The following is a 24,049-nucleotide window of genomic DNA, read 5'->3' on the forward strand; positions in this document are numbered from 1 at the left end:
ATCTTCATTTGCTGTTTAGGAGATAAAGTGGTCGGCTGCTGCGCCTTCATTAAACCTTGAACGCTCTGGTTTAGACCTTGAACGCTCTGGTTTAGACCTTGAACGCTCTGTTTTAAACCTTGAACGCTCTGGTTTAGACCTTGAACGCTCTGGTTTAGACCTTGAACGCTCTAGTTTTAACCTTGAATGCTCTGGTTTAGACCTTGAACGCTCTGGTTTAGACCTTGAACGTTCTGGTTTAAACCTTGAACGCTCTGGTTTAGACCTTGAAAGCTCATCATTCAACCAGTCCAAGTGCCCGGGAGCGAAGGAGTTGCTCCAAACGTTGTATACTTAATAAAGGGGTATGGTTTAAACTTGATGTTTTAAGTTTTAAACCTGAGCTTTAAAGGTTTAATGATAAGCTTTAATTTTGAATAAATGATGATGGATGTGGATCCTTTGTGGGCGCAGTCACTTTATCTCAGTGGGGGGCTGTGGTTGATAATCGCTATAAGCCCCGCCCCCCCAGCTGCTGGCAGGAACTGTCATACTGACGAAACGCTGTCCATGTACATACACACTATGTGCACTTGTTATTAGCTTCTTAGCTCGTGCACGGGTTAAGCTCATGCGCTTCAGGCCACATTGAATGCATCCCGTTTGACTGGAGAAGTGTCAGCCATTTATGAAATGTATGACAGCAATTGTTGCATGATAAATTGCTTATGCATGCACTTACCTATGCAAGCACTTCTTGCTCACACCCACACGGAGTACACGCTCCTTCTGAATGTGTATATATTTCTAACTGTATATTTTTCCAAATGCCAGCATCAGAGAGCATGTTTAGGCATCCTTTATCAATGCTTTGTTTGCACATTTCTTCAAAGTAAAATACATTTTGTATGAATGCTATTTATTGCTCTTTCATCCTCTCACAGTAAATGGATTCACTTCAAATTAATGTTTTCTCGACTGTGTTCATTTGTCTCTTTCCATCAGCAGCTGTTTGGTGGGCCACAGTTTACACACATTGATGTCAATCGCTCTTGATCGACTTTTAAAAACATTTTTAAAACGCCCTCATGTGGTTGGTCCAGGAGCAGCCGTCCTCCTCCCACGCCTTCTTTTCTAAAGTCACAAAAACTCAGAATGGTTTGATAAACAATCCCAACATTGATGTCATTATTGGACGAAGAATGATCTTCCCTTTATATATTGCATTTTAACACCGAGTTTTTAACGCCAAAGTTTTATAATAATCTCAACTTTGACGAATTGAAAAAGACCATGTAGCAGATCTCGCTTTTAGGAGATCTATTTCCAGCCTCACTTGACGCTGGACGACGCACAACAACCTTCAATGCGCTGCGGTATTTTGGGAACAATCTTCAGAGAAAATGTGATTGATCATGTGGAAGAGAAAGGGGAAATTAAAATGTAAAAGCATGGAAATTTTTTATTTATGTGATTAAATGTATTTTCTATTATTCTGTTCAGCAGAATCCATCCGTTTTACTATTTAAAGTTTGTTGATTGGTCAGCAATGCAAAACAAATCTATAATCTCATGTTTAAATTAATTTATTTTCTTTTTTATTTTATTAGTTTATATAAATACGAAATTCTACATTCTCTTCACTTGGTGGAGTGCTTGTATGCTCCAGAATCTCAATTTTGCGTCAAGTCCTGGAGGAGTGTCGCTCGCAGGTTGTTCTGACCAGCCCTTCTTTCTGCCGCAGAGGGAAAGGAAACAACATCTGAAGCCAACACCTTGTTTAAATGCTCAAATCAATCAGCTCTGTTTGGATTTAACAAAATGCGGTGCAGCATCTTCAGCATCTCAGGAGGTTAAAGAGAAGGTCCACTTTTTTTTATTGTGCTCAGTGATGTTGTTGCGAGATAAATGTCATTTTGAATGAATCCAAACCGAACATTGTGTGAGTCACGTTGTTATGGTGTCAGCACAGGATCAGACTCCATCTTAGTTTTTCCCAGTGAGGGATGACTACCCTCATATTAAACTTGAAAATCATATTAATATATTGTCAACATCATGGCTTTGTTGGAAATAAAGAACTATAACAAATTGTGAAGTGGAGTGCTTTGCATTATAGATGTTCTTAGGTTCCAATTTCATTTTCCAAATGTTCTGAATCCCTGAGATGATTAAAGCCTAACGGTCACATGAGCAGCGTGTGGCTGCTGTTTGGAAGGAGCGGCTGCTGTTCATCTGCGCTAAAACCTTGAAGTAAGATGGTGTCTTTGAACCAAGGAAGTTTTGCCTTTGGATTTCAGTTTGGTTCTCCAGTATAAATGAAAATGTTAAAAAGGAATGATTGATGTTGGTTTGAATTTGATGGTGTAGGTACTTTGAGCAGGGTTTGTCTCAGTAGTCTTAAAAATAAAATGACCATTGGAAATGATAAGCCATTATAAGCCCATGAATGTCTTATAATGGCTTATCATTTCCAACGGTCATGAGGTTCCCAAGCCACTGGTTTCTTTCCTTTGAGCTCCTTTACAAACACAGATCCCGGCACCTGGACTGAGAAGCGTGGGAGGAGCAGCCATTATGATAACGCACACGGAGGAGGCAGAAGGATCCCAGCAGAGGTCCTAGAAAAGCCGTCCAAGCCGTGGACGTTCCACCCGAGGGACAAGGGGTTGGTCTTGCCGTCTACTCCAGAAAGTGACTTCCTGACAAAACTGGTAACGGTCTTTGGAGGTAACTGAGGAGGTGGACCCCGTCACTTAGCATGTCGAGCAGTCAACTAGATCCTATCCATCTCCTTCAGAAATGGGTTTAGGAACACAAATGTTTGCCCTTGTCTGTCCCAACTCTTCCCCATTGTAGAGAGAGACCACAAAGTTTGAAGGACGCGTCACTAATGGAGAGGAATCAACCAGGGGCGTGTCATCTGCAAACAGGGGAAGTTTGACAGATTTGCTGTTCGAAGTAGACGTTTATGTGGAGAGAGAGAGAAGGAGGGCACAGAACCCTGTGGAGCGCTGTTTCTGAGGATGAGATAGTTTGAAATGTGGCCTCACACCCAGACGTCCTGTTTCCTCCTTCATCCAGAGGCAAGGAGAAGTTACCTCACTCGTAGACTGCCTCAACATCTATAAGGGGGCCTTGTCTGCAAAGGTAAACTGGGAGAAATGCGGGGCCCTGCAGGTGGGGGAACGGAGGGAGGGGGCAGCCCCCAGTCCGGCAGGCGGTTTCAGGTGGGGAAGGGCAAGGATGAAAGTGCTAGGGGTGCATCTAGGCTCAGAGCTTTTTTAGGAGTAGAACTGGGAGGGTCTGCTGGAGAAGGTGACGGTCCGACTCTCTCGTGTTTGCAAAACTCCCCAGCTGTCCTACAGGGGAGACTACTGGTGGCCTCAACCCTATGGGACCAGCTGTGGGTCCTAACTCCACCATCGTCCGTTTCCTCTGGTCAGGGCCTCATTGGCTCCGGGCTCCTGTACTGTACCTTCCAGGGGAGGAGGGAGGATAGGGCCTTATGGACATCGAGGCCCGGGTCGCGGCGTTCAGGCTCCAGGCGGCACAAGGGCTCCTCTACACCCCAGGACTGAGCTGGTTGAACCCCGCCGGGCTGTTGATGAGGAGGAGGAGGGCCGGCTGGCTGGGCTATGACAATCACCTGTTCCTCCTCCAGCAGCAAGAAATGGACTCTCCGGGTTGATACCATTCTAGATAGATCTGTGTTCCAGTTCCGGCAGGTGTTCAAGGCCCAGCACAAGGCCAGCCCTACACCAGGAAAGGATGGTGGATCTCCAGTGGAAGGTGGGTCCCAGGTACGCAGCAAATAGAAAGCAGGTCCACGTTCTGATTCATTTTTGTTTAGCGTTTCCAAACTGTCTATATGGAAGACTAGGAAGAACCGGATCCAGGCGCAGGGCTCTCTGGACAAGGTTCCGCCTGCTGGCAGCTCGCCTTCGGGTGGAGTTTGTCTTGTACACCCTCACGAGCAGCTGGAGGTCTTCAAGTCCACCTGGGGGATCGGTTGGTGGGGGTGGTGTGTGTGGGTCCGCAGCCAGGATGATGTAGCCAGGATAGTGCAGTTGTTATTTTTATAGACTCTTGAGAGAAGGTGAACACGTTGGAGGTGGTGGTGGTGTTATAGAAGGTGAACACGGTGGTGGTGGTGGTGGTGGTGGTGGTGGTATTATAGAGGTGAACACGGTGGTATTGGTGTTATAGAAGGTGAACACGGTGCGTTCGGGGTGGGGGGGGTGCTCCTGGGGAGTACCTGCAGCTGGCAGCCTAGCCAGCAAAACCAACAGACGGAGGGTGCGGGTCATGAGTTTGGGTCTCGGCCCCGTGGTCGGCGGGTCGGCACACCGCTGGGGTCCTTCTGTCTGGTCCTGTCAACCAGGGTCCTGAACCTGGCTGGCTATGCTCTACGCAGGAATCCCCATGTGGCCTCCTTCGGTGGGAGGCGGTCTCCTGTCATCACACCGGGTTGCCTGGGTACCTGTCCTCTGGTGCTCTCGGTGCACAGGGCGCTCCTCGCTGGGGGGTTGGCTGTGGGTGGTCCGCCCTCTGTTACATTACATTACATTTAGTCACTTAGCAGACGCTTTTATCCAAAGCGACTTACAATTGTTCAAACACTGACGGACGCAGCCATCAGGAGCAATTAGGGGTTAAGTGTCTTGCTCAAGGACACTACAGCATGCTAGCAGGAGGAGCCTGGGATCGAACCAGCAACCTTTAGATTACTAGACCACCAGCTCTACCGCCTGAGCCACCATCCCCTGTTCTGTGGTCTGGAATGCTCAGCGGCTGGGGGCTGACCAGGGGCCTGGTGGGGGCACAGAGCTGCATGGCATGGCGGAGGAGCATGGCGGACCGCTCTGCGCCCGTGGCTGATCGTTGTAGGTTGGGTGCCACCATATACAAGAGGTGGGCGTGCTAGGGCACGGTCAGCTCCGGGGGGATGGGATCCGGGTGGTTGCTCCCGGGCTTGCTGCGCCCCTGCATCGATCTGGCCGCGATTTGCCCATCTCTCCCAGGACCAAAACTCATACTCAGCACATACACCACACAATAGTCCTAGGGCTTGCGGGATGGGTGGAGTGCAAGCTAGTTGGGTGGGGATGCGGCAGGCAGCTGCCATCTTGCCTGTCACGCTCCTGCCCCAGCGTGCTTCTAGTCCGTCCCGAAATTTTTATCCCTCTCATATTAGCTCAGAACACATACATTCGCACACCAATCCTACTCCAAACAACACTCCACCAGACCAGGGTCTGTGGGGCAGGAGTGAATCGGGTTTGACTTGCCTGAAGGACTCACACCCCCAACCCCGCAATTTTAGCTGCAATTGCCAACAGCACACATTGAGCACTGGTGTTTTTCCGGGGTGGTCCATCTCTGGCGGGTCGGTGTGGGGGCGTGGTTGGCTGGGGTTGGCCGCATGGGCACTCTGCGCTCACGCCGGGTGGGGTGTCTGGTCAGCTGCAGTGGGGCGGACCTCACCCTTACGTGGTGGGGCGGGCGGTTCGGGCAGGGTGCCGGTCCGTCGCCGTGGGGCTGGGATCCGGGCCTGCGGTCTGTGCCTGGCACCCGCGGCCCTGGTTCTGTGCCTGCGGTGGCGTCTTGTGCCTGCACCTGTTGGTTGGTTGTGTGTGTGCACCCCTGGGGTGCGGGGTCTCCTCGTGCTCACTGAGACTGGGTAATGCTCCTCGGGGCTGGGCGTGGGGATTGCTTCATGGCCCTCTGGCTTCTCTGGGAGCCCGGGGGTCTGCTGTGGCTGCAGGGTAGGCTGCTTGGGGTTTTCCTGCAGCCGTAGGGTGTCTACAAGGCTGCGGAGTTCAGGGGGCTTCAGGGCCCCTTCCACTGCTTGGAGGCGCCACAACATAATACTGACCTTCTACACCAGAACCAATGGGGATAAGTCATGTACACTCACCGGTGGACATCTTCACACACACACACACACACACACACACACACACACACACACCACTGCTTCGAGTCCACCCCAACACCCACGAAGTTGCATTCCTCTCCTTTTCTCCCTCATTTGCTGCCATAACTATGACAGGAAAGAGGCCACGTGACCAATTGTAGTTCCAGTTTTCCTGGACATAATTCATTAGTAAGGAGGCACCTGGTAATAGCCCGTCCTGGAGAAGAGCAGAGCAGCAGCAAGGGCCGACGGAGGGGAGGTCAGCGGTCACACCAGGTGAAGGTGGTTCAGGAGAACAGGACGGAGAAGCAGGTAGTGGGTGAAGAAGCAGCAGGACAGAAGGAAGCTGACATCTGCAGCTTCACCCGAAGCTGCTGATGTACAAGGTCTGGTCTAAGGGCACCAGGTCTTAGCACCATGAAATTGGGCAGAAAAGAAAAAAGTGTTTGTGTTGTGTTGTGTTTGTTATTTGTTGTTTGCTTTCTGTTGCTTGTTATTTGCTGCTTGCTGTTTGTTGAGTGCTGTTTGTTATCTGTTGTTTGTTTTCTGTTGTTTGTTATTTGTTGTGTTTTATTTGTTGTGTTTTATTTGTTGTTTGATATTAGTTGGTTGTTATTTGTTGTTTGTTATCTGTTGTGTTTTATTCGTTGTTTGTTATTTGTTGTGATGTTTAATTGTCTTTTATTAATGCACATGGTTGGAGACATCCTTTGAAAATATGTAAATAAAAGTTTAAAAAAAATCAAAAATCCACCTCACTGTCTCTCTCTCTCTCTCTGTCTCTCTCTCTCTCTCTGTCTCTCTCTCTCTGTCTGTCTCTCTGTCTGTCTGTCTCTCTCTCTCTCTCTGTCTCTCTGTCTCTGGCTCTCTCTGTCTATGTCTGTCTCTCTCTCTGTCTGTCTCTCTCTCTCTCTCTGTCTCTCTGTCTCTGTCTCTCTCTGTCTATGTCTGTCTCTCTCTCTGTCTGTCTCTCTCTCCCTCCCCACCGTACTACAGTTGGAACGGTACTTAGCACCACCTTGCAGTATTTATTGTTACACGAATGTTGTTGTTACACTAATCTCTGTCGCAATGAAGCTTGAATGTTATTCTCCCTTGTAAGTGGCTTTGGATAAAAGCGTCTGATAAATGACTAAATGTAAATGTAAATGTAAATGTAAATGTAATGTAAATGTAAATGTAAATGTAATGTAAATGTAAATGTAAATGTAATGTAAATGTGAATGTAAATGTAAATGTAATGTAAATGTAATGTAAATGTGAATGTAAATGTAAATGTAATGTAAATGTAAATGTAAATGTAAATGTAATGTAAATGTAAATGTAATGTAAATCGAATGTAAATGTAAATGTAAATGGTACAGAGAACGTCAGCGTTGCTCCTGCGCAGAGGAGGAGCAACGCTGAGCAAACCCAATGATTTAATAACGCTAACCCAATGATTTAATAACCCTAACCCAATGATTTAATAACCTTAACCCAATGATTTAATAACCCTAACCCAATGATTTAATAACCTTAACCCAATGATTTAATAACCCTAACCCAATGATTTAATAACCTTAACCCAATGATTTAATAACCCTAACCCAATGATTTAATAACCCTAACCCAATGATTTAATAACCCTAACCCAATGATTTAATAACCTTAACCCAATGATTTAATAACCCCAACCCAATGATTTAATAACCTTAACCCAATGATTTAATAACCTTAACCCAATGATTTAATAACCTTAACCCAATGATTTAATAACCTTAACCCAATGATTTAATAACCTTAACCCAATGATTTAATGACCCCAACCCAATGATTTAATAACCTTAACCCAATGATTTAATAACCCCAACCCAATGATTTAATAACCTTAACCCAATGATTTAATAACCCTAACCCAATGATTTAATAACCTTAACCCAATGATTTAATAACCTTAACCCAATGATTTAATAACCTTGACCCAATGATTTAATAACCTTAACCCAATGATTTATTAACCCTAACCCAATGATTTAATAACCTTAACCCAATGATTTAATAACCTTAACCCAATGATTTAATAACCCTAACCCAATGATTTAATAACCTTAACCCAATGATTTAATAACCTTAACCCAATGATTTAATAACCTTAACCCAATGATTTTCTTACCAGAAACCTATTTTTATTTAATTGTAAGTCGCTTTGGATAAAAGCGTTTGCTCAATGAAATGTAAATACTAACCAGAAAGGTATTGTTTACGAACCAGAAAGGTATTGTTTACGAACCCTAACCCCGTTAACGCATGTTTTCATTCAGAAGACACAAAAAAAATCGGTCTCTAAAATTGCGACAAGAACGTTTTGATGACGCTGTGATATGACAGGAAATGGATGAAAACATTGCGACAGGACGCAGGGTTAACAGGTGAGAAATGAAAGAGGTCATGTTAAAACAATGGAGGAGGAGGAGGGTCAGGGGAAGAGGAGGGAGAACAGGAGGAGGGTCAGGGGAAGAGGAGGGAGAACAGGAGGAGGGTCAGGGGAAGAGGAGGGAGAACAGGAGGAGGGTCAGGGGAAGAGGAGGGAGAACAGGAGGAGGGTCAGGGGAAGAGGAGGGAGAACAGGAGGAGGGTCAGGGGAAGAGGAGGGAGAACAGGAGGAGGGTCAGGGGAAGAGGAGGGAGAACAGGAGGAGGGTCAGGGGAAGAGGAGGGAGAACAGGAGGAGGGTCAGGGGAAGAGGAGGGAGAACAGGAGGAGGGGAGGAGGAAGAGGAGGGAGAACAGGAGGAGGGTCAGGGGAAGAGGAGGGAGAACAGGAGGAGGGGAGGAGGAAGAGGAGGGAGAACAGGAGGAGGGTCAGGGGAAGAGGAGGGAGAACAGGAGGAGGGTCAGGGGAAGAGGAGGGAGAACAGGAGGAGGGTCAGGGGAAGAGGAGGGAGAACAGGAGGAGGGTCAGGGAAGAGGAGGGAGAACAGGAGGAGGGGAGGAGGAAGAGGAGGGAGAACAGGAGGAGGGGAGGAGGAAGAGGAGGGAGAACAGGAGGAGGGTCAGGGGAAGAGGAGGGAGAACAGGAGGAGGGGAGGAGGAAGAGGAGGGAGAACAGGAGGAGGGGAGGAGGAAGAGGAGGGAGAACAGGAGGAGGGGAGGAGGAAGAGGAGGGAGAACAGGAGGAGGGTCAGGGGAAGAGGAGGGAGAACAGGAGGAGGGGAGGAGGAAGAGGAGGGAGAACAGGAGGAGGGTCAGGGGAAGAGGAGGGAGAACAGGAGGAGGGTCAGGGGAAGAGGAGGGAGAACAGGAGGAGGGGAGGAGGAAGAGGAGGGAGAACAGGAGGAGGGTCAGGGGAAGAGGAGGGAGAACAGGAGGAGGGGAGGAGGAAGAGGAGGGAGAACAGGAGGAGGGTCAGGGGAAGAGGAGGGAGAACAGGAGGAGGGTCAGGGGAAGAGGAGGGAGAACAGGAGGAGGGTCAGGGGAAGAGGAGGGAGAACAGGAGGAGGGTCAGGGGAAGAGGAGGGAGAACAGGAGGAGGGTCAGGGGAAGAGGAGGGAGAACAGGAGGAGGGTCAGGGGAAGAGGAGGGAGAACAGGAGGAGGGTCAGGGGAAGAGGAGGGAGAACAGGAGGAGGGTCAGGGGAAGAGGAGGGAGAACAGGAGGAGGGGAGGAGGAAGAGGAGGGAGAACAGGAGGAGGGGAGGAGGAAGAGGAGGGAGAACAGGAGGAGGGTCAGGGGAAGAGGAGGGAGAACAGGAGGAGGGGAGGAGGAAGAGGAGGGAGAACAGGAGGAGGGTCAGGGGAAGAGGAGGGAGAAGGAGAAGAGGAATTTGGAGCGGAGCTTGTTGTTATTCCTGCGTCACGACCAGAACTGGGAGGGACCCAAACGCACGACACAGGGAGACGGGAGGCAGGCAAGGGACGTTTATTAGCCGGGACGGTGGAGCTGGCCGGGGGGACCCGGTCGGGTGGGGATGGAGCAGGGCAGGGATGATGATGACCAGGAGATGGGGTCTAGGATCCGGGTGGAGAGACGGGGAACCAGGCTGGATGGAGATGGACGGGCAGCCCTGGTCGACGAGCGGAGACGGGCAGGTAAACCGGGCTGGCTGGACTTGGAGAGACAAGCAGGGAAGGGGAAGACGAGGCAACGAGACATAAACTAGGAAGGGAGCCAATAGCGATACAACTTGGGGAAAGCTAGTTGACGGTCTGGCAAGGAATGATTGGGGATGGTATCTCAGGCGGTAGAGCTGGTGGTGTAGTGATCTAAAGGTTGCTGGTTGGATCCCAGGCTCCTCCTGCTAGCATGCTGTAGTGTCCTTGAGCAAGACACTTAACCCCTCATTGCTCCTGATGGCTGCGTCCGTCGCTGTTTGAATAATTGTAAGTGGCTTTGGATAAAAGCGTCTGATCAGTGTAATGTAAATGTAAAGTAGTCACCGTCGACTCTTTGAACTCGCTGTTAGACCCCGGAGTGAACACAAAGAAAAAGTGTTTTTCAGTTTGCCCCGCACCCTCCACTCTGCTGCTGCTTTCAGAAAGGACTTTTATGTGTTTTAGTGAAGTTTTTGCTTTAAATGTCAGAAAACATCAGTTTTCTGTTGACTGTCAACTGTTCAGTGTTGTGATTGGGCAAGAGCCCGGTCAGTGTGTCATCATTGCGTGACACAGGATATGGTTCCTACAGCACATACTGTACCTTTTACTCCGACCACACGTCGCACCGACTCCTCTGGAGCCTATGCAGCTACATTCATGTGTTATATTCATTTGATCTTTTTGGTGTTCATGTAAAATGAATGGTTCTATTGTTTGTGCATGTGTTATCTGAAAAACAGTTTACAAACAAAGGGCTGTTAAAAATGTCTTTGTCTCTCGTCCCCCCCCCCCTCTAAATGTATTTTATTGACATAACAAGACATAACAGTTAAAACAATTATGTAACAAAAATCAACAAGACAAAAAGATACAGTAAAATAAAGGTGTGTAGGCGAGTTGTCACTCAGTTTCCTTTCTTCTCTGACAGACTGCCACAATTGGGCATTTGGCCTTTTCTCCTAAAATGTACGACTTTGCTCAGATTGTATTTAAAATGATTATATTCTTTAGAATTGTATTAAATTTAGGCACAGCCTGGTCTCTCTGGGTTGCCAGGTCTGGCAGTGGCGGGCTTCAGCAGCCTGGCCTCTCTGGGTTGCCAGGTCTGGTGGTAGCGGCCCTTTTCCATGGCCAGACTGTGTTCACAGAGTCTGTACATCGTCAAGGCAGAAGGATGGGGGTTGACATTAAACCTACAAATAAACAATAATTCAGTCATCATCTTTGTTTTATTCTGTTAACACGCATATTTATTAATTTGCAGATCCAAAATTTTCAGATTAGGAATTTTATTCCAATGGGGGAGGAAGATAACATGCTGTGCCACTGTGAGTAATTCCACCGTTGCTATGGAAACTGTCATTATGACGTTCTGATGGCCAAAGCAGTGTGATAGTAGTGGTGGTAGTTGATAGTAGTAGTGTGATGGTGGTAGTCGTAGTAGGTGGTAGTAGTAGTGGTAGTAGGTGGTAGTAGGTGGTAGTAGTGGTAGTAGGTGGTAGTAGGTAGTAGTATTAGTGGTAGTAGGTGGTAGTAGTGGTAGTAGGTGGTAGTAGGTAGTAGTATTAGTGGTAGTAGGTGGTAGTAGCGGTAGTAGGTGGTAGTAGCGGTAGTAGGTGGTAGTACTGGTATTAGGTGGTAGTAGTGGTAGTAAGTGGTAGTAGGTGGTAGTAGCTGTAGTAGGTGGTAGTAGTGGTAGTAGTTGGTAGTAGTGGTAGTAAGTGGTAGTAGTGGTGGTAGTAGTGGTAGTAGGTGGTAGCAGTGGTAGCAGTGGTAGTAGTGGTAGTAGGTGGTAGTAGTAGTGGTAGTACGTGTTAGAAGTTGGTAGTAGGTGGTAGTAGGTGGTAGTCGGTGGTAGTAGGTGGTAGTAGTGGTAGTAGGTGTTAGTAGGTGGTAGTAGGTGTTAGTAGGTGGTAGTAGTGGTAGTAGGTGGTAGTAGTGGTAGTAGGTGGTAGTAGTGGTAGTAGGTGGTAGTAGGTTGGAGTAGTGGTAGTAGGTGTTAGTAGGTGGTAGTAGTGTTAGTAGGTGGTAGTAGGTGGTAGTAGGTGGTAGTAGTGGTAGTAGGTGGTAGTAGTGGTAGTAGGTGTTAGTAGCTGGTAGGTTTGCTGACAGGTACGTTGCCAGATTTCTAAGTTATAACTTTGTGATATATGTAAACAATGTTTCCATGTGTTCACGCCTGGTGCGCTACGACCAGGTTGCTCCGGTGGGATCAGGGGCTACAGACGTCATTCACCATCGACCGACGTCGAAGCCGATCCAAATTCCACTCCATAGCATGCGCTGGACCATGAACCCGCCTTTTTATTAACTGCATCCTCCAACCCTCTTAATGCGTCCTCCAGAACGCAACTCGGAAAATAATGTACCTGTAAAGCCCAAAGCGTGAATAGCAAGCGGCGGTTGGAGTGTGGCACACCATCAGTGCACAGCCGCCGTGTGGTGTGGGCTGCAGGAACAAAACTGGGATATTGAAAAAAGAACACTATTGGCTCCCGTTAGAGAATCCATTCACATGCAATGAGCCATAAAGTTAAAGAGCAGTTCCTCCAGCTTGGTGCACGCACGAGCACCGTCACGTCCCCCGTCTCCTCCGTGTGTCACTGTGTGCGCCAGGGAGAACGCCACCTGCCACCTGCGCCGTGAAACAAACCCGACCATCACCAGGAAACGGAAAAAAACCTGCAACCTGAGTTTTTAATTTGCTTTTTTTGGAGATCAGAGCTGCAGAACCATGTGTGTTGGTGTCAGATTCACCTCTTGTTTCCTCTCCTAGCAGGGATGGAGAAGATCTACGTCCACACCACCGCCAGCACTCTGACGGCTCACGAGGACTTTGTGAAAGAACTCGTCAACAAGGGAGCGACTCGGGTGCAAGCTGCCAACATGAGCGACCTGGTCCTGGTCTTCTGTCCCATCGTCACTCGCATGGGGACGGACATCGAGACTGCGCTGTCTCAGATACGAGGTAGAGCCGCTGTCTCTCACTGAGGACTTCCTCTTTCTGCGCTGGCCGGTGTGGAGCAGCTCTGCGCTCTGTGTCTCCCCCAGAGTCAAGGTTCAGGAGGGTGATCCTGGTGGTCATGCACCCCACGGCCGACCCCGAGCGCTTCTTCCCCGAGTGCAGGGACCTCGGCACGAGCGACGTCATCCTCACCGTCAAAAGTGTCTTCAACGAGGAGGAAGGCTTGCTCAAGTGCTCCCTGAATGAAGGAGCTGTGGCGCAGGTTCTCCAGAAGGTCAGACCACCTCTTCATTCAAATGTACATTTAAAGGAATATCACTGAAAGTCAAATAGTGAATTTAAAACAGTTTATATTGGATTAGAAAAAACCCCAAAAAACTCTTGTACAAAGTGCAAGGGCAAAAGAACACATTTGGCATTTCCAGCTCGCTGGTAAAAAATGACACCATTTTTTTTACATTTGGGCCGGTGATGTCACAGGGGGCGTGGCCATCCCTCTGCCACGGTGCCATAGTCAGTCGCAGGCCAGTCACTTGGTTTCACAGATATATTTAGGATGTGAAGTACCGTGACTCTATTGTTAACAATATAAATATGAATAAACGCTCAGCTGAGGCCTTGGGCTGGCGGGAGACGCAGGGTTGATTATTTTATTTATTATAATTGTTTATTATGTAAAGACTATTTACACTAAAACCAGGAGAACATGCAGACTCCACTCAGAAAGGTTGCAGTTGAATTTTGCTCATGTTGACGTTGCTTTTGGTTTTTTTGGGAGTTATTTATAGCAGTAGCTCGTGTGCATATGAACAGTATGAGTTGTCAAGCTTCATAGTTTGCAGACTGAATATTTCATATGATTTTATTTTGCAGATGGATCTTCCAAAAGGTAATTCACACCAAACTCCTTCTTTCCATTCAAAGTGTTGGAGCCAGCTCCTCGGAGGTGTGGTCTGGGGGGAGCACAGTGCAGGGGTTGAATCCCACGTCAGGCTGGCGAGACGCACGCGGCTGCCGTTGCCTTTGAGCAATAGTAGAAGTGCAGAGTGTAGAAGTGGTGCTCAGGAGGAATGCCTCCACTGAGACAGAAGGCGACGGCGTCGTACCTGAACAACTGAGTTCACATTTTGTGCACGTCAGTCATCCTGACGTGCAGGGTCAGGGTGTGCAAACACGTAGTAACCGAAGAGTAACAGCAGTTGGAGTTCTCAGTCAGCAGGACGCTTGCATGGCCGTCATAGCTCCTCTTAGGGCTTGGTCTCAGGAGCTGAAAACCTCCTTTTTACTGTTCACAAGTCATTTCTATAAAAAGAGATTTATTGGACGTGATATTAATGTGAACGTTAATATTATTTTATGGTTTTCTAAATGTAACTTTTTTTGTACCTCTGTTTTTGGTCCAGCTCCAGTTGCTGGTTTTCCATAAGCGCCAAAAGTGGCTTCTCCTCCTCGCGTCGAAACTGGAATTTTTCACTAGAATTTTGAACAGATGGGGACTCGGCCAGGGGGGCTTATCCAGACCAGGCGGGGCTTATCCAGGACGGGCGGGGCTTATCCAGGTTTCCAGCTCCAAGTGAATGTCGTTTGTCAGATTCGTGTGAAGGTGGATTCAAGGGAACTATTCTGAAAAACTCACTTTTTCAGTGCTTGTTCACATTCCAGTATGAGTCTCTGATGGGCCTGCTTACACACACATTGAAATAAGATACAAATACTCATTTATCCCCAAAGGGAAATTCTAGTGTTGAAGCAGCAATGACATACATGACAAAACACACATAATGTACAAAAACACATGTTGTTTTTGAATCAATTATATATATATATATATATATATATACACATATATATTCATAGATACAGATGCACACACATATGCATATGTGTATATACAAAGAGCTACTGTACCCTATAAGAATAAATCGAATAAAATAGAATTTAACTTAGTGAAAGGCAAAGCTTTAAAGTGGAAGTCAAATGTGAAGTAAAAATGTGTCTTGTGGAGGAGGAGTTTCCTCTCCTGGCTCAGGGCGGAGTCATTGTAGGAGCTACTGCGGTGCAGGAATGAGCTCCTGTAACGGAGCTGAAGGAGCCTCTGGCTGTAGACGTCTGTTGTCTAAGTAACAGACAACAATGTCAACAACCCAGTGAGGTTGTTGTGGGCTGTCTGTTTTGGAAAACGTGGTGAAAGATTCAGAACCTTCGGAACATTCGGAACCCTAAGCTAAGCTCAAACCCCATTGGTTCACAGAACTCTGGGCCTCAGGAGGGTGGCTCCTCCCACAAAACAGCCCCTCTTGGAACAGGATGGTTTAGAGGCATGTTAGCAACGCACGCTAACCCATGCATGATCTGAGTGGAATCTTCAGTAAAATAAATTCAAAAACATGTTTTGGGGACCTCAGAGACATATACTAACTTGTTGAAAAGGAGCATCATAGGTCCCCTTTAAGAATGCTAGGCTAACCCCAACATTAAACAGGCCAGCTGAATTCTTCATGTTGCTTTCAGTTAACCACCACCTGATGACCACAAATCAAATCCCCTTCTCTTCATCTTCTCAGCAGCTCCAGCTGCTGCTTCTTTCCCTTTCTCTGCTGATTTGGCTAATGTTTCCGAAAAAGGGAAAAAGTTTGTCGGGAAACTTTCTTTTCAAAAAAAGAAGCCTGATCCGCTCCACAAGCCCTTGAATGAGAAAGATGAACTGCAGCAGGAGAAACAGGACCTGGAAAGAAGACTCCTGGAATGCCGACAGAAGCTGAGGGATTTTAAGGAGAGGGATCCACAGCTGGTGATGGCCATGGAGGAACTGGACAATATCTGTGATTTGTATCAGAGAAAGGTTACAGATTTGATTGACCAGAGAGAGAGGATGAATCTGGAAATGGAGGTAAAGTACACGGCCAACCTGATCACCAAGAAGAGAAGGTGTCCAGGGAGGAAGGAGCAGTCGACTTTTGAGGAAGCTGAAGAGATGGTGCGAGAGGTTTTTCAACACTGGGGTGGGTGCTTCTCAAGATGATTCTAAGGTTTCAGATGAAGGTTTTCAATCTACATTTGATTATTATTTCAAATGTGTTTTCACAGCAAATCGGATAACGGAACTGGACGGTAAAAATTGCACACTGCAAGAGGAAAAAGATGCCCTAGTGTCAAGTGAGTCACCAAAAACCATGCAAAAGAAACATTTTGTTCTTGTTTTCTTTTCCATCTCATTCTCTTGACGTCCTTTTCAGAAAATCAAATCTTGAATGAGAACATTTCTGATCTTGAGAGAGAAATCAAGCAACTGAAGGATCTTCAAACTGGTGAGTAGATCCCTCCATAGGACGCTTGACAACATTCCATTTTCTCCCTTAAACAACACGTACAGTATGTAGTGATATTTGATACCAGTAAATACTGCTGCTGGAAGCATTGTGGACAGAGCAGAACATCTTGTAAAGAATGTTCTACAGAACAAATCAAACCTGATAAAGTTCTCACCATGTTTCCACAATGTTCACACCTGCATTTATTCAAGATTCAAGAGGTTTATTCGTCACATACATATACATACTTTCATACATACATGCAGTGAAATGTCAATGCAACGCACCCGGTGATTACACACAATATGTTCTAGACTGAACACAATAACTACCTAAGAATTTCTACTTGACTAACTAACTGATTCCTAAAACTTAATGCAGTAAGTCGAATACTATAGAATAAATAAAACATACAGTATATAGAATAAAATAAAATAAAATAAGAACTCAAAGGTAATGCAGGGTGGGGATACAAAATAGATAATGGGGATAGGCTTATGTATATGGGATAGACTTATGTATATGAGATAGGCTATTTATGTATATACAGATATGTGCATTAAAGTGGCATGTGAATTAAGTGAGGTAGTGTTTGTGGGATAATACAGCACAGTATACAACAGTACGTCGCAGCAATATGGTAACACTGAACAACCCAGAACAATGACACACTATGCGGTACAGTTTGCTACATACAGTACAGTAAGGTAATGGAGCCTATGTGTGTGTCTCAGTTAGGACCCCTGGTGAGGTCAGCGTTGACAGTTCTTATGGCTTGCGGGAAAAAACTCCGTCTCAGTCTCTGTTCTCGCTGTGTGACTGCGGAGGCGCTTGCCTGACCGCAGCAGCTGGAACAGTCCGTTGTTGGGGTGATGAGGATCCTTCATGATCCTGCAGCTCTGCTACTACACCTCCTGGTGTATAACTCCTGCAAGGGGGGAGGGTAGTTCCTGTGGTACGTTCAGCTGAATGCAATGCCTGTCCTGAGCAGTGCAGTACAAACCAGGCAGTGATGTTGCCTGTCAGGATGCTCTCCACCGCTCCACAGTAGAAGGACTTGAGGATCCTCACCGAGACCCGGAATTTCCTCAGCTGCCTGAGGTGATAAAGACGCTGCCTCGCCTTTCTCACCAGAGTGTCTGTTTATAAAGTCCATGTTAAGTCCTCTGTGATGTGGACTCCCAGGTACTTGAAGCTGCTCACCCTGTCGACAGAAGTCCCATTAATCACCAAGAGCGTGCGCGTCCTCGGTTGTAATCCACGCCTAAAGGCCACAATCAGCTCCTTAGTTTTGCTGACGTTCAGGTGTAGGCTGTTGTCCTGGCACCAGAGTGACAGGTCAGTCACCTCCTCGCCGTAGACCTTCTCATTGTCGTCGGTGATCAGGCCACCACCGCGACGGTGTCGTCAGCGAACTTGATGATGGTGTTGGAGCTGGACCTGGCCACACAGTCGTGTGTACAGGAAGTACAGTAGGGGGCTGAGGACGCAGCCCTGGGGGGATCCTGTGTTCAGGGTGATGGAGCTGGACATGTGCCTTCCCACCCTTACCACCTGGGGCCAGGTTGAGAGGAAGTCCACACAGCAGAGTATTCAGTCCGAGCTCCTTCAGCTTGACAGCCAGTCTGGTGGGGACTATGGTATTGAAAGCATTTAACTGGTTCTTGGGTGATCCATCAAAGTGTTCAGCTCTAAATCAGGTGTAAACCCCAAGACTAATTGGGTGGTGGTCAGGGACGCATGGAGGTCTGGCATGCATGTATCTACATTAGTGTAGTCTGAACCCACATGAAGGATCCTGAAGGTGAATGAAAGTTAATTTCTGAAAACTTTGACCAATGAGTAGATCCACGTCCCACGGCCGGAACAGAATCTGCATCGTTCTCCTGGATCCAAGGTTTGACTATCGGCCATATCCTCCTTTCCAGTACCCAGACAGAGGCTTTCCCAGGGAGGAGGCATAGTGGGATCCCTCCATAGTTGGAGCACACTCTCCAGTCCCTTTTTAAAAATGGGGATATCCAGCCCTGTCTTCCAACCCAACATCTGTACAACATTGAAAATGCATTGCGGCCATGACAGCCCCACAATGTCCAGGGCCTTCAGCATTTCTGGGCAGATCTTGTCCCCTGGTGTTTTTCCACTGCATAGTTTTCTGACTATCTCAATGACTTCCAGCAAGGAGATGGTTCTGATCCCCCAGAACACTCCCTGCCTCCTCCACAGAGGGTTAACAAGTTCCTCAAAGAGTTCCTTCCACCTCCTGACGATATCCTCAGTCAAGGTCAGCACTTCCCCACATCTTGCTGATAACAGCTTGTGTGATGTCCTGCTTTCCCCTCCCGAGCTGTCGGATGGTTTGAAGAACCTCCTTGAGCCCCGGAGTCCTTCTCCATGGTCTCTCCAAATGCCTTCCACACCTGAGTTATTGCTTCCACAACCACTGTAGCTGCAGTCCTTCTGGCCTGCTGGTCACCACCAGGTGGTGATGGGTACATTTACATTACATTTACATTTAGTCATTTAGCAGACGCTTTTATCCAAAGCGACTTACAAGGGAGAATAACATTCAAGCTACATTGCGACAGAGATTAGTGTAACAACAACATTCGTGTAACAATAAATACTGCAAGGTGGTGCTAAGTAATTGTAGGTTAGGACAGGAGGTACTCACTGAAGAGCTGGGTCTTCAAGTGCTTCTTAAAGACAGAGAGGGAGGTCCCTGCTCTGGTCATTTTTGGCAGTTCGTTCCACCAATGTGGAACTACAAATGAGAATAGCCTGGATTGCCGTGGCTGTATGGCCGGCAGAGCCAGGCGACGCTCATTTGAGGAGCGCAGCATCCGGGGGGCAACATGTGCTCTTACAAGAGCATTTAAGTAGGCGGGAGCATTCCCAGCAATCACTCTGTAGGCCAGCATCAGAGACTTGAACTTGATGCGGGCGGCTACAGGTAACCAGTGGAGCTCGATGAGCAGCGGAGTGACATGTGCCCTCTTTGGCTGGTTGAACACCAGTCGCGCCGCTGCATTCTGTTTCATCTGTAGTGGCTTCACCGCACAGGCCGGCAAGCCTGTTAAGAGGGCGTTGCAGTAGTCGAGACGGGACATCACCAAGGTTTGTAGCAGCAGTTGAGTGGCATATTGGGTCAGGTACGGCCTGACTTTTCGGATGTTGAGTAGTGCGAAGCGGCAGGACCGGGAGACGGCGGAAACATGGTCCGAGAATGTCAGTTGGTCATCAATAATGACACCAAGATTCCTTGTAGCCTTGGTAGGAACAAGAGATAGAGAGTCGATTTTAATATCAATGTTGTGATAAATACCTTGTTTGGCCGGGAAGACCAGCAGTTCCGTTTTCGCCAGATTTAGTTGAAGATGATAATCCTTCATCCATGTGGATATGTCAGCGAGACAATCCGAGATCCGCGTCGAGACAGTGGGGTCGTCAGGCAGGAAGGACAGATAGAGTTGAGTATCATCTGCATAGCAGTGATATGAAAAGCCATGTGAGCGGATGATCGGGCCCAGTGAGGTGGTGTATATGGCAAAGAGGAGGGGTCCTAGCACCGAGCCTTGGGGCACCCCTGTGGTGAGGTGGAGAGGCACAGACAGCTGGCCTCGCCATGTCACACTGAACGAGCGCCCGGTGAGGTAAGATTCGAACCAGGAAAGTGCACTGCCAGAGATGCCCATACTTGAGAGTATGGACAGGAGTATGCTGTGTCAAAAGCAGCTGATAAGTCAAGCAGAATGAGAACCGAGGATTTGGCAGCAGCTCTAGCAGTTTTTAAGGCCTCTGTCACAGACAACAGGGCTGTTTCGGTGGAGTGACCACTTTTGAAGCCAGATTGAAGTGTATCAAGAAGGTTGTTTCTTGACAGGTTCTCTGTAACCTGTCTAGAGACCGCCCTCTCTAAGGTTTTGGAAAGGAATGGGAGGAGTGAGACCGGCCGATAGTTTTCTACTTGATTGGGATCGAGTGAAGGTTTTTTGAGCAGTGGTGCGACCCGAGCCGCTTTGAAAGCGGAAGGGAAAGTGCCGGAAGTTAGGGAAGAATTAATCATATGTGTGATTGCCGGGGTGATAGTCGGTGATATGGCTTGAAGGAGGTTAGATGGGATCGGATCTAGCGGACAGGTAGTAGGACGGCTACATGTTAGTAGTTTAGATACCTCACTTTCAGCGAGGGGAGTGAAACCAGGGAGCGATGAGCCTAGGGCTGGAGGAGACAGGTTGTGAGTAAGTTGATTAGTGAATTGGCTGCTGATGGCTGCTACTTTGTTAGTAAAAAAGGAGGCAAGGCAGTCAGCAGTGAGGTTAGTAGCTGGAGGAGGTGGTGGAGGGTAAAGCAGAGACTTGAAGGTGGCGAATAACTTACGTGTGTCTGTGGCACCGTCGATCCTATCATTGAAGAAGGCCTTCTTGGCAGCAGTGATGCTGGAAGAGAAGGAGGAGGACAGCAGTGTCTGGTAGCTAGCAAGATCCTCAATTGTTTTGGATTTGTGCCATTTCCTCTCGGCTGCTCTGAGGTCAGTGCGCGTTGTCCGGAGGGTGTCAGTCAGCCAAGGGTGCGACTGGGTTGATGGAGCAGGTCTGGTGGATAGTGGACACAGGCTATCCAGACATGAGCTCAAGGTGGAGCAGAGAGAGTCAGTGGCATCATTTACCTGCAGAGAGGAGAAAGTGTCGTGGGGTGGAAGAGAAGAGGAGAGCACAGAGGAGAAGTGGGTGGGAGACAGGTTGCGGAGATTGCGGCGGATAGTAACCATGGGTGGGGAGGTGTGGGGTTGTTTTGGTAGCTGGACATTGAAGTGGATGAAGAAGTGGTCAGAGAGATGAAGAGGAGTGACCCTTAGGTTGTCCGTGGTGCAGCTCCGAGCAAGAATGAGATCAAGCTCTTTGCCAGCCTTGTGAGTCGGTGGAGTCGGGACCTGTCTTAGGTCGAATGAGCGAACCAAAGACAGGAAGTCAGCCGAGCTCACACTGTCCAAGTGGATGTTCATGTCTCCGAGGACGAGCATGGGACACACTACAGCTCATGTAGGAAGTCACCTAGTTGTCCTGGTGGACGGTAGATGACGACCACATAGGCTTTCACCGGAGCAGTCACCAAGACGGCGTGATATTCAAAGGAGGCAAAGTTGTTTAAAGGCAGCAGTGGATTAAATTTCCATGTGTTGGAAATTAGCAGGCCAGTCCCACCGCCACGGCCAGATGGTCTGGATGTGTGGGAGAATGTGTAGTTAGTGGAGAGTGCAGCCGGGGTTGCGCTATCTTCCGGTTTAATCCATGTCTCAGTGAGAGCAAGGAGCTCCAAGGAGAGGTAGTTGGCATGACCAGAAATGAAGTCTGCCTTGTTAACTGCAGATCGACAATTCCACAAGCCAACAGAGAAGGAGGTCTTTGCAGAAGATGTTTGCTGCAGAGACCTGAGGTTACCCAGATTGCATCGGCATATGGTATAACGAGGCTTTCTGGGTGACCTTGAAGTTGTAGGGATGCGGTAGTAGCACATTTTGTATGGAGTGAGAGAAAGAAGGCAGGTTTGCCTTGTTCGGTGTCCTTGCTTCGGTTGACGTGCAGAGGTAGACGTGCGTCTTCACACGAGAGCGACTACAAATGGGCCAACGCTTGAAGCTAATGCTTCAAGGGCAGCACCATAAATAGGTGATAGAATACAGCTGCTCATGTGATTAGAGTTGCACCTGGATAAGAGCACGCCCACATAAGAGAGGACTTGCCTGAATAGGGGGTGTGTCTGGAACACAAGCTTGTTGGCAGATCAGCAACTCAGGTAGACAACTTGGCAGGTAGACAACTCTACCCACACCCAAGGGTCCAGGACATAATGGCCTCAAGTCTGATGAAAAGACTAAATAGTCATCATGGTGCTCCGGTACCAAGTACACATATGAGCCACCTTGTGTTAGAATATGGTGTTTGTTATGGACAGTCCATGACGAGCACAAAAGTCCAAATAACAAAGAACTGCTTGGGTTCAGATCAGGCCGCATCTCTCCATCACTGCCCACCAGATGGAGTTGATTTCCCCCAGAAGAACTCTTAAGTCACAAGGCAGAATGTTTTCATTCACCCCTCCATGACTCCAAGAAGGTGGTGTAGTCTGAACTGCAGTTGGGCACACGACAGTCAGAGCACTCCTTCTTGCGACCCAAAGTTGCATTGAGTCCTCTCTCTAGTTCACCGGGACTGAGTTGTTCTGAGATGGGGGCTGGTGAGTATCCCCACCCCTGGCCTGCACATTTCCCCCTGTGTGATTCTGGAGCCAAGGAGTTTGGTTTCGTAGCCAATGCTATGGAGAGGTGAGACTAACGATGTCCAGTCGGTACCTCTCTACCTCCTGCACAAGCTCCACTTCCTTCCCCGCCACAGAGGTGATGAGAGGGTCCAGCATGCGTAGGCCCTCTCTGCCTCTGCCTGTCACCCACTAGGCATTGCACAGGGCCCTTATGATTTGGGCTGGGGGTACATTGCTTGAACTGTATAAACAGGAAGGAGCTCAAAGTAACTGAAATGAACGTTGCTGTTCGCCAGGTGGAACTGTTACCAGGTGGAAACTTCCATATTTCTGGTTGCATCTTTTTCCATTGAAAGGTTTTAAAGCTTCCTGCTGATGCCCATCTTCCACAAACTAGATCCTGTCATGACTAGTTTGTTGATTATGATTATAATGTGTTTCAGGAGAAAAGCCCACAGCATGTGATCCAACGCAAAAGGAACTGCCCCCCAGTCGTGTTTCAGGAAGAGAGGGCATTGAACCAATGCATTGGGGACAAGATCTACCTGTGGAGGAACAGCCCCCAGCCATGCTTCAGGAGATGTCTACTGAATGACCTCTGGATATGATGCAATGATGGGTGTTTAAGATAAGATAATACTTTATTGATCCCCAAAAGGGAAATTCAGGCATTGCAGCAGCTCAATGCGGAAGCTTGAAGTACAATTAAAATGCCTGTTTGTTGCTAACATAGCAACGTGGAGGTTGGTAAGATTCAGCGACTTTCCACAAAACCAGTAGAAAAAAAACTGCTTTCGCCATCTGGTATTTGTCAAAATCCGTAATTCAAATTAAAAAGCAAAATTCTATCGCTAGTGTTATAGTTGTGCAGGTGTACATACATCTGCCTGGGTGATGCTAAAGGGTTATGAACTGGGTATTTTGTGTCTTTAAATGAGTAATTCTACAACATGTGGTCCTGTGTGATTCTTTCCCTCATCATCCTCCTTGAGTAAGGTGAGTTTTGTATTTTGATAGAATGTATTATCCATGTTGATGTCATTTCATCAAATAATCACATAATTTATATTACTTGTGCATTCCTGTTCAAAACATGCCCATTCGGAACGGGCTGCACTGCGGACGTTAGTGACTCAGTCACAGAGCCAGTGCGTGTCGATAATCAAAAGACAGACAGACAGACAGACAGACAGACATATTCCTTCCTTTATGAGTGCAGATACAAGTGACTAAGTTGCAGAGCCCCAAAGCCCCGCTGCTGCACAGAGCTCAGCGACTCGCTCTTCTCTTGTTTATTAATATTACATGTTTTGTGTGTCCAAGAAATTGCACCAAATTCAACACTGCACGTCCTTGGGTCCCCAGTGATACACCTGCCAAGTGTGAAGTTGATTGGATGAACAGTTGTCGAGACAATCGAAATGATCAATTATCAATTGGTGCATAGCTTCCAGTACCTATACCTAATATCCCCATTTTGTTTTGTGAGGATTCAGATAATGGTCAATAAATTAATTCTGTGTTAGACCACACCCATTG

The 24,049-nt window shown here is 47.7% G+C and overlaps 1 protein-coding gene across 3 annotated transcripts; it reads left to right on the forward strand.

Annotated features, from left to right (window-relative positions):
* The first annotated feature begins 9,759 nt into the window (after nt 1-9,759).
* Nucleotides 9,760-23,371, forward strand: LOC307245428 (uncharacterized protein). Of its 3 annotated transcripts, none has more exons than XM_080020998.1 (8): nt 9,760-9,967; nt 12,750-12,941; nt 13,025-13,212; nt 13,812-13,827; nt 15,503-15,940; nt 16,026-16,094; nt 16,175-16,246; nt 22,954-23,371. In XM_080020998.1, exons 1-8 carry the CDS (start codon nt 9,847-9,849, stop codon nt 23,103-23,105), a joined length of 1,248 nt encoding a protein of 415 aa, XP_079877124.1. In that variant the 5' UTR covers nt 9,760-9,846; the 3' UTR covers nt 23,106-23,371. The 3 variants fall into 3 exon arrangements, with proteins under 3 accessions (XP_079877124.1, XP_079877126.1, XP_079877125.1); XM_080021000.1 differs by having other exon boundaries at nt 15,563-15,940; XM_080020999.1 differs by having other exon boundaries at nt 12,753-12,941.
* The last annotated feature ends 678 nt before the right edge of the window (nt 23,372-24,049 follow it).

Source organism: Zeus faber (genome assembly GCF_960531495.2).
Source record: "Zeus faber genome assembly, chromosome: 20".
Taxonomy (NCBI): Eukaryota; Metazoa; Chordata; class Actinopteri; order Zeiformes; family Zeidae; genus Zeus; species Zeus faber.

Coding starts and splice junctions, on each gene's coding strand:
- LOC307245428 (XM_080020998.1), top strand. CDS start 9,847: ATGGAGCAGGGCAGGGATGATGATGACCAGGAGATGGGGTCTAGGATC. Junction 15,941..16,025: donor AGAGGTTTTTCAACACTGGG/GTGGGTGCTTCT, acceptor GTGTTTTCACAG/CAAATCGGATAACGGAACTG. Junction 16,247..22,953: donor ACTGAAGGATCTTCAAACTG/GTGAGTAGATCC, acceptor AATGTGTTTCAG/GAGAAAAGCCCACAGCATGT.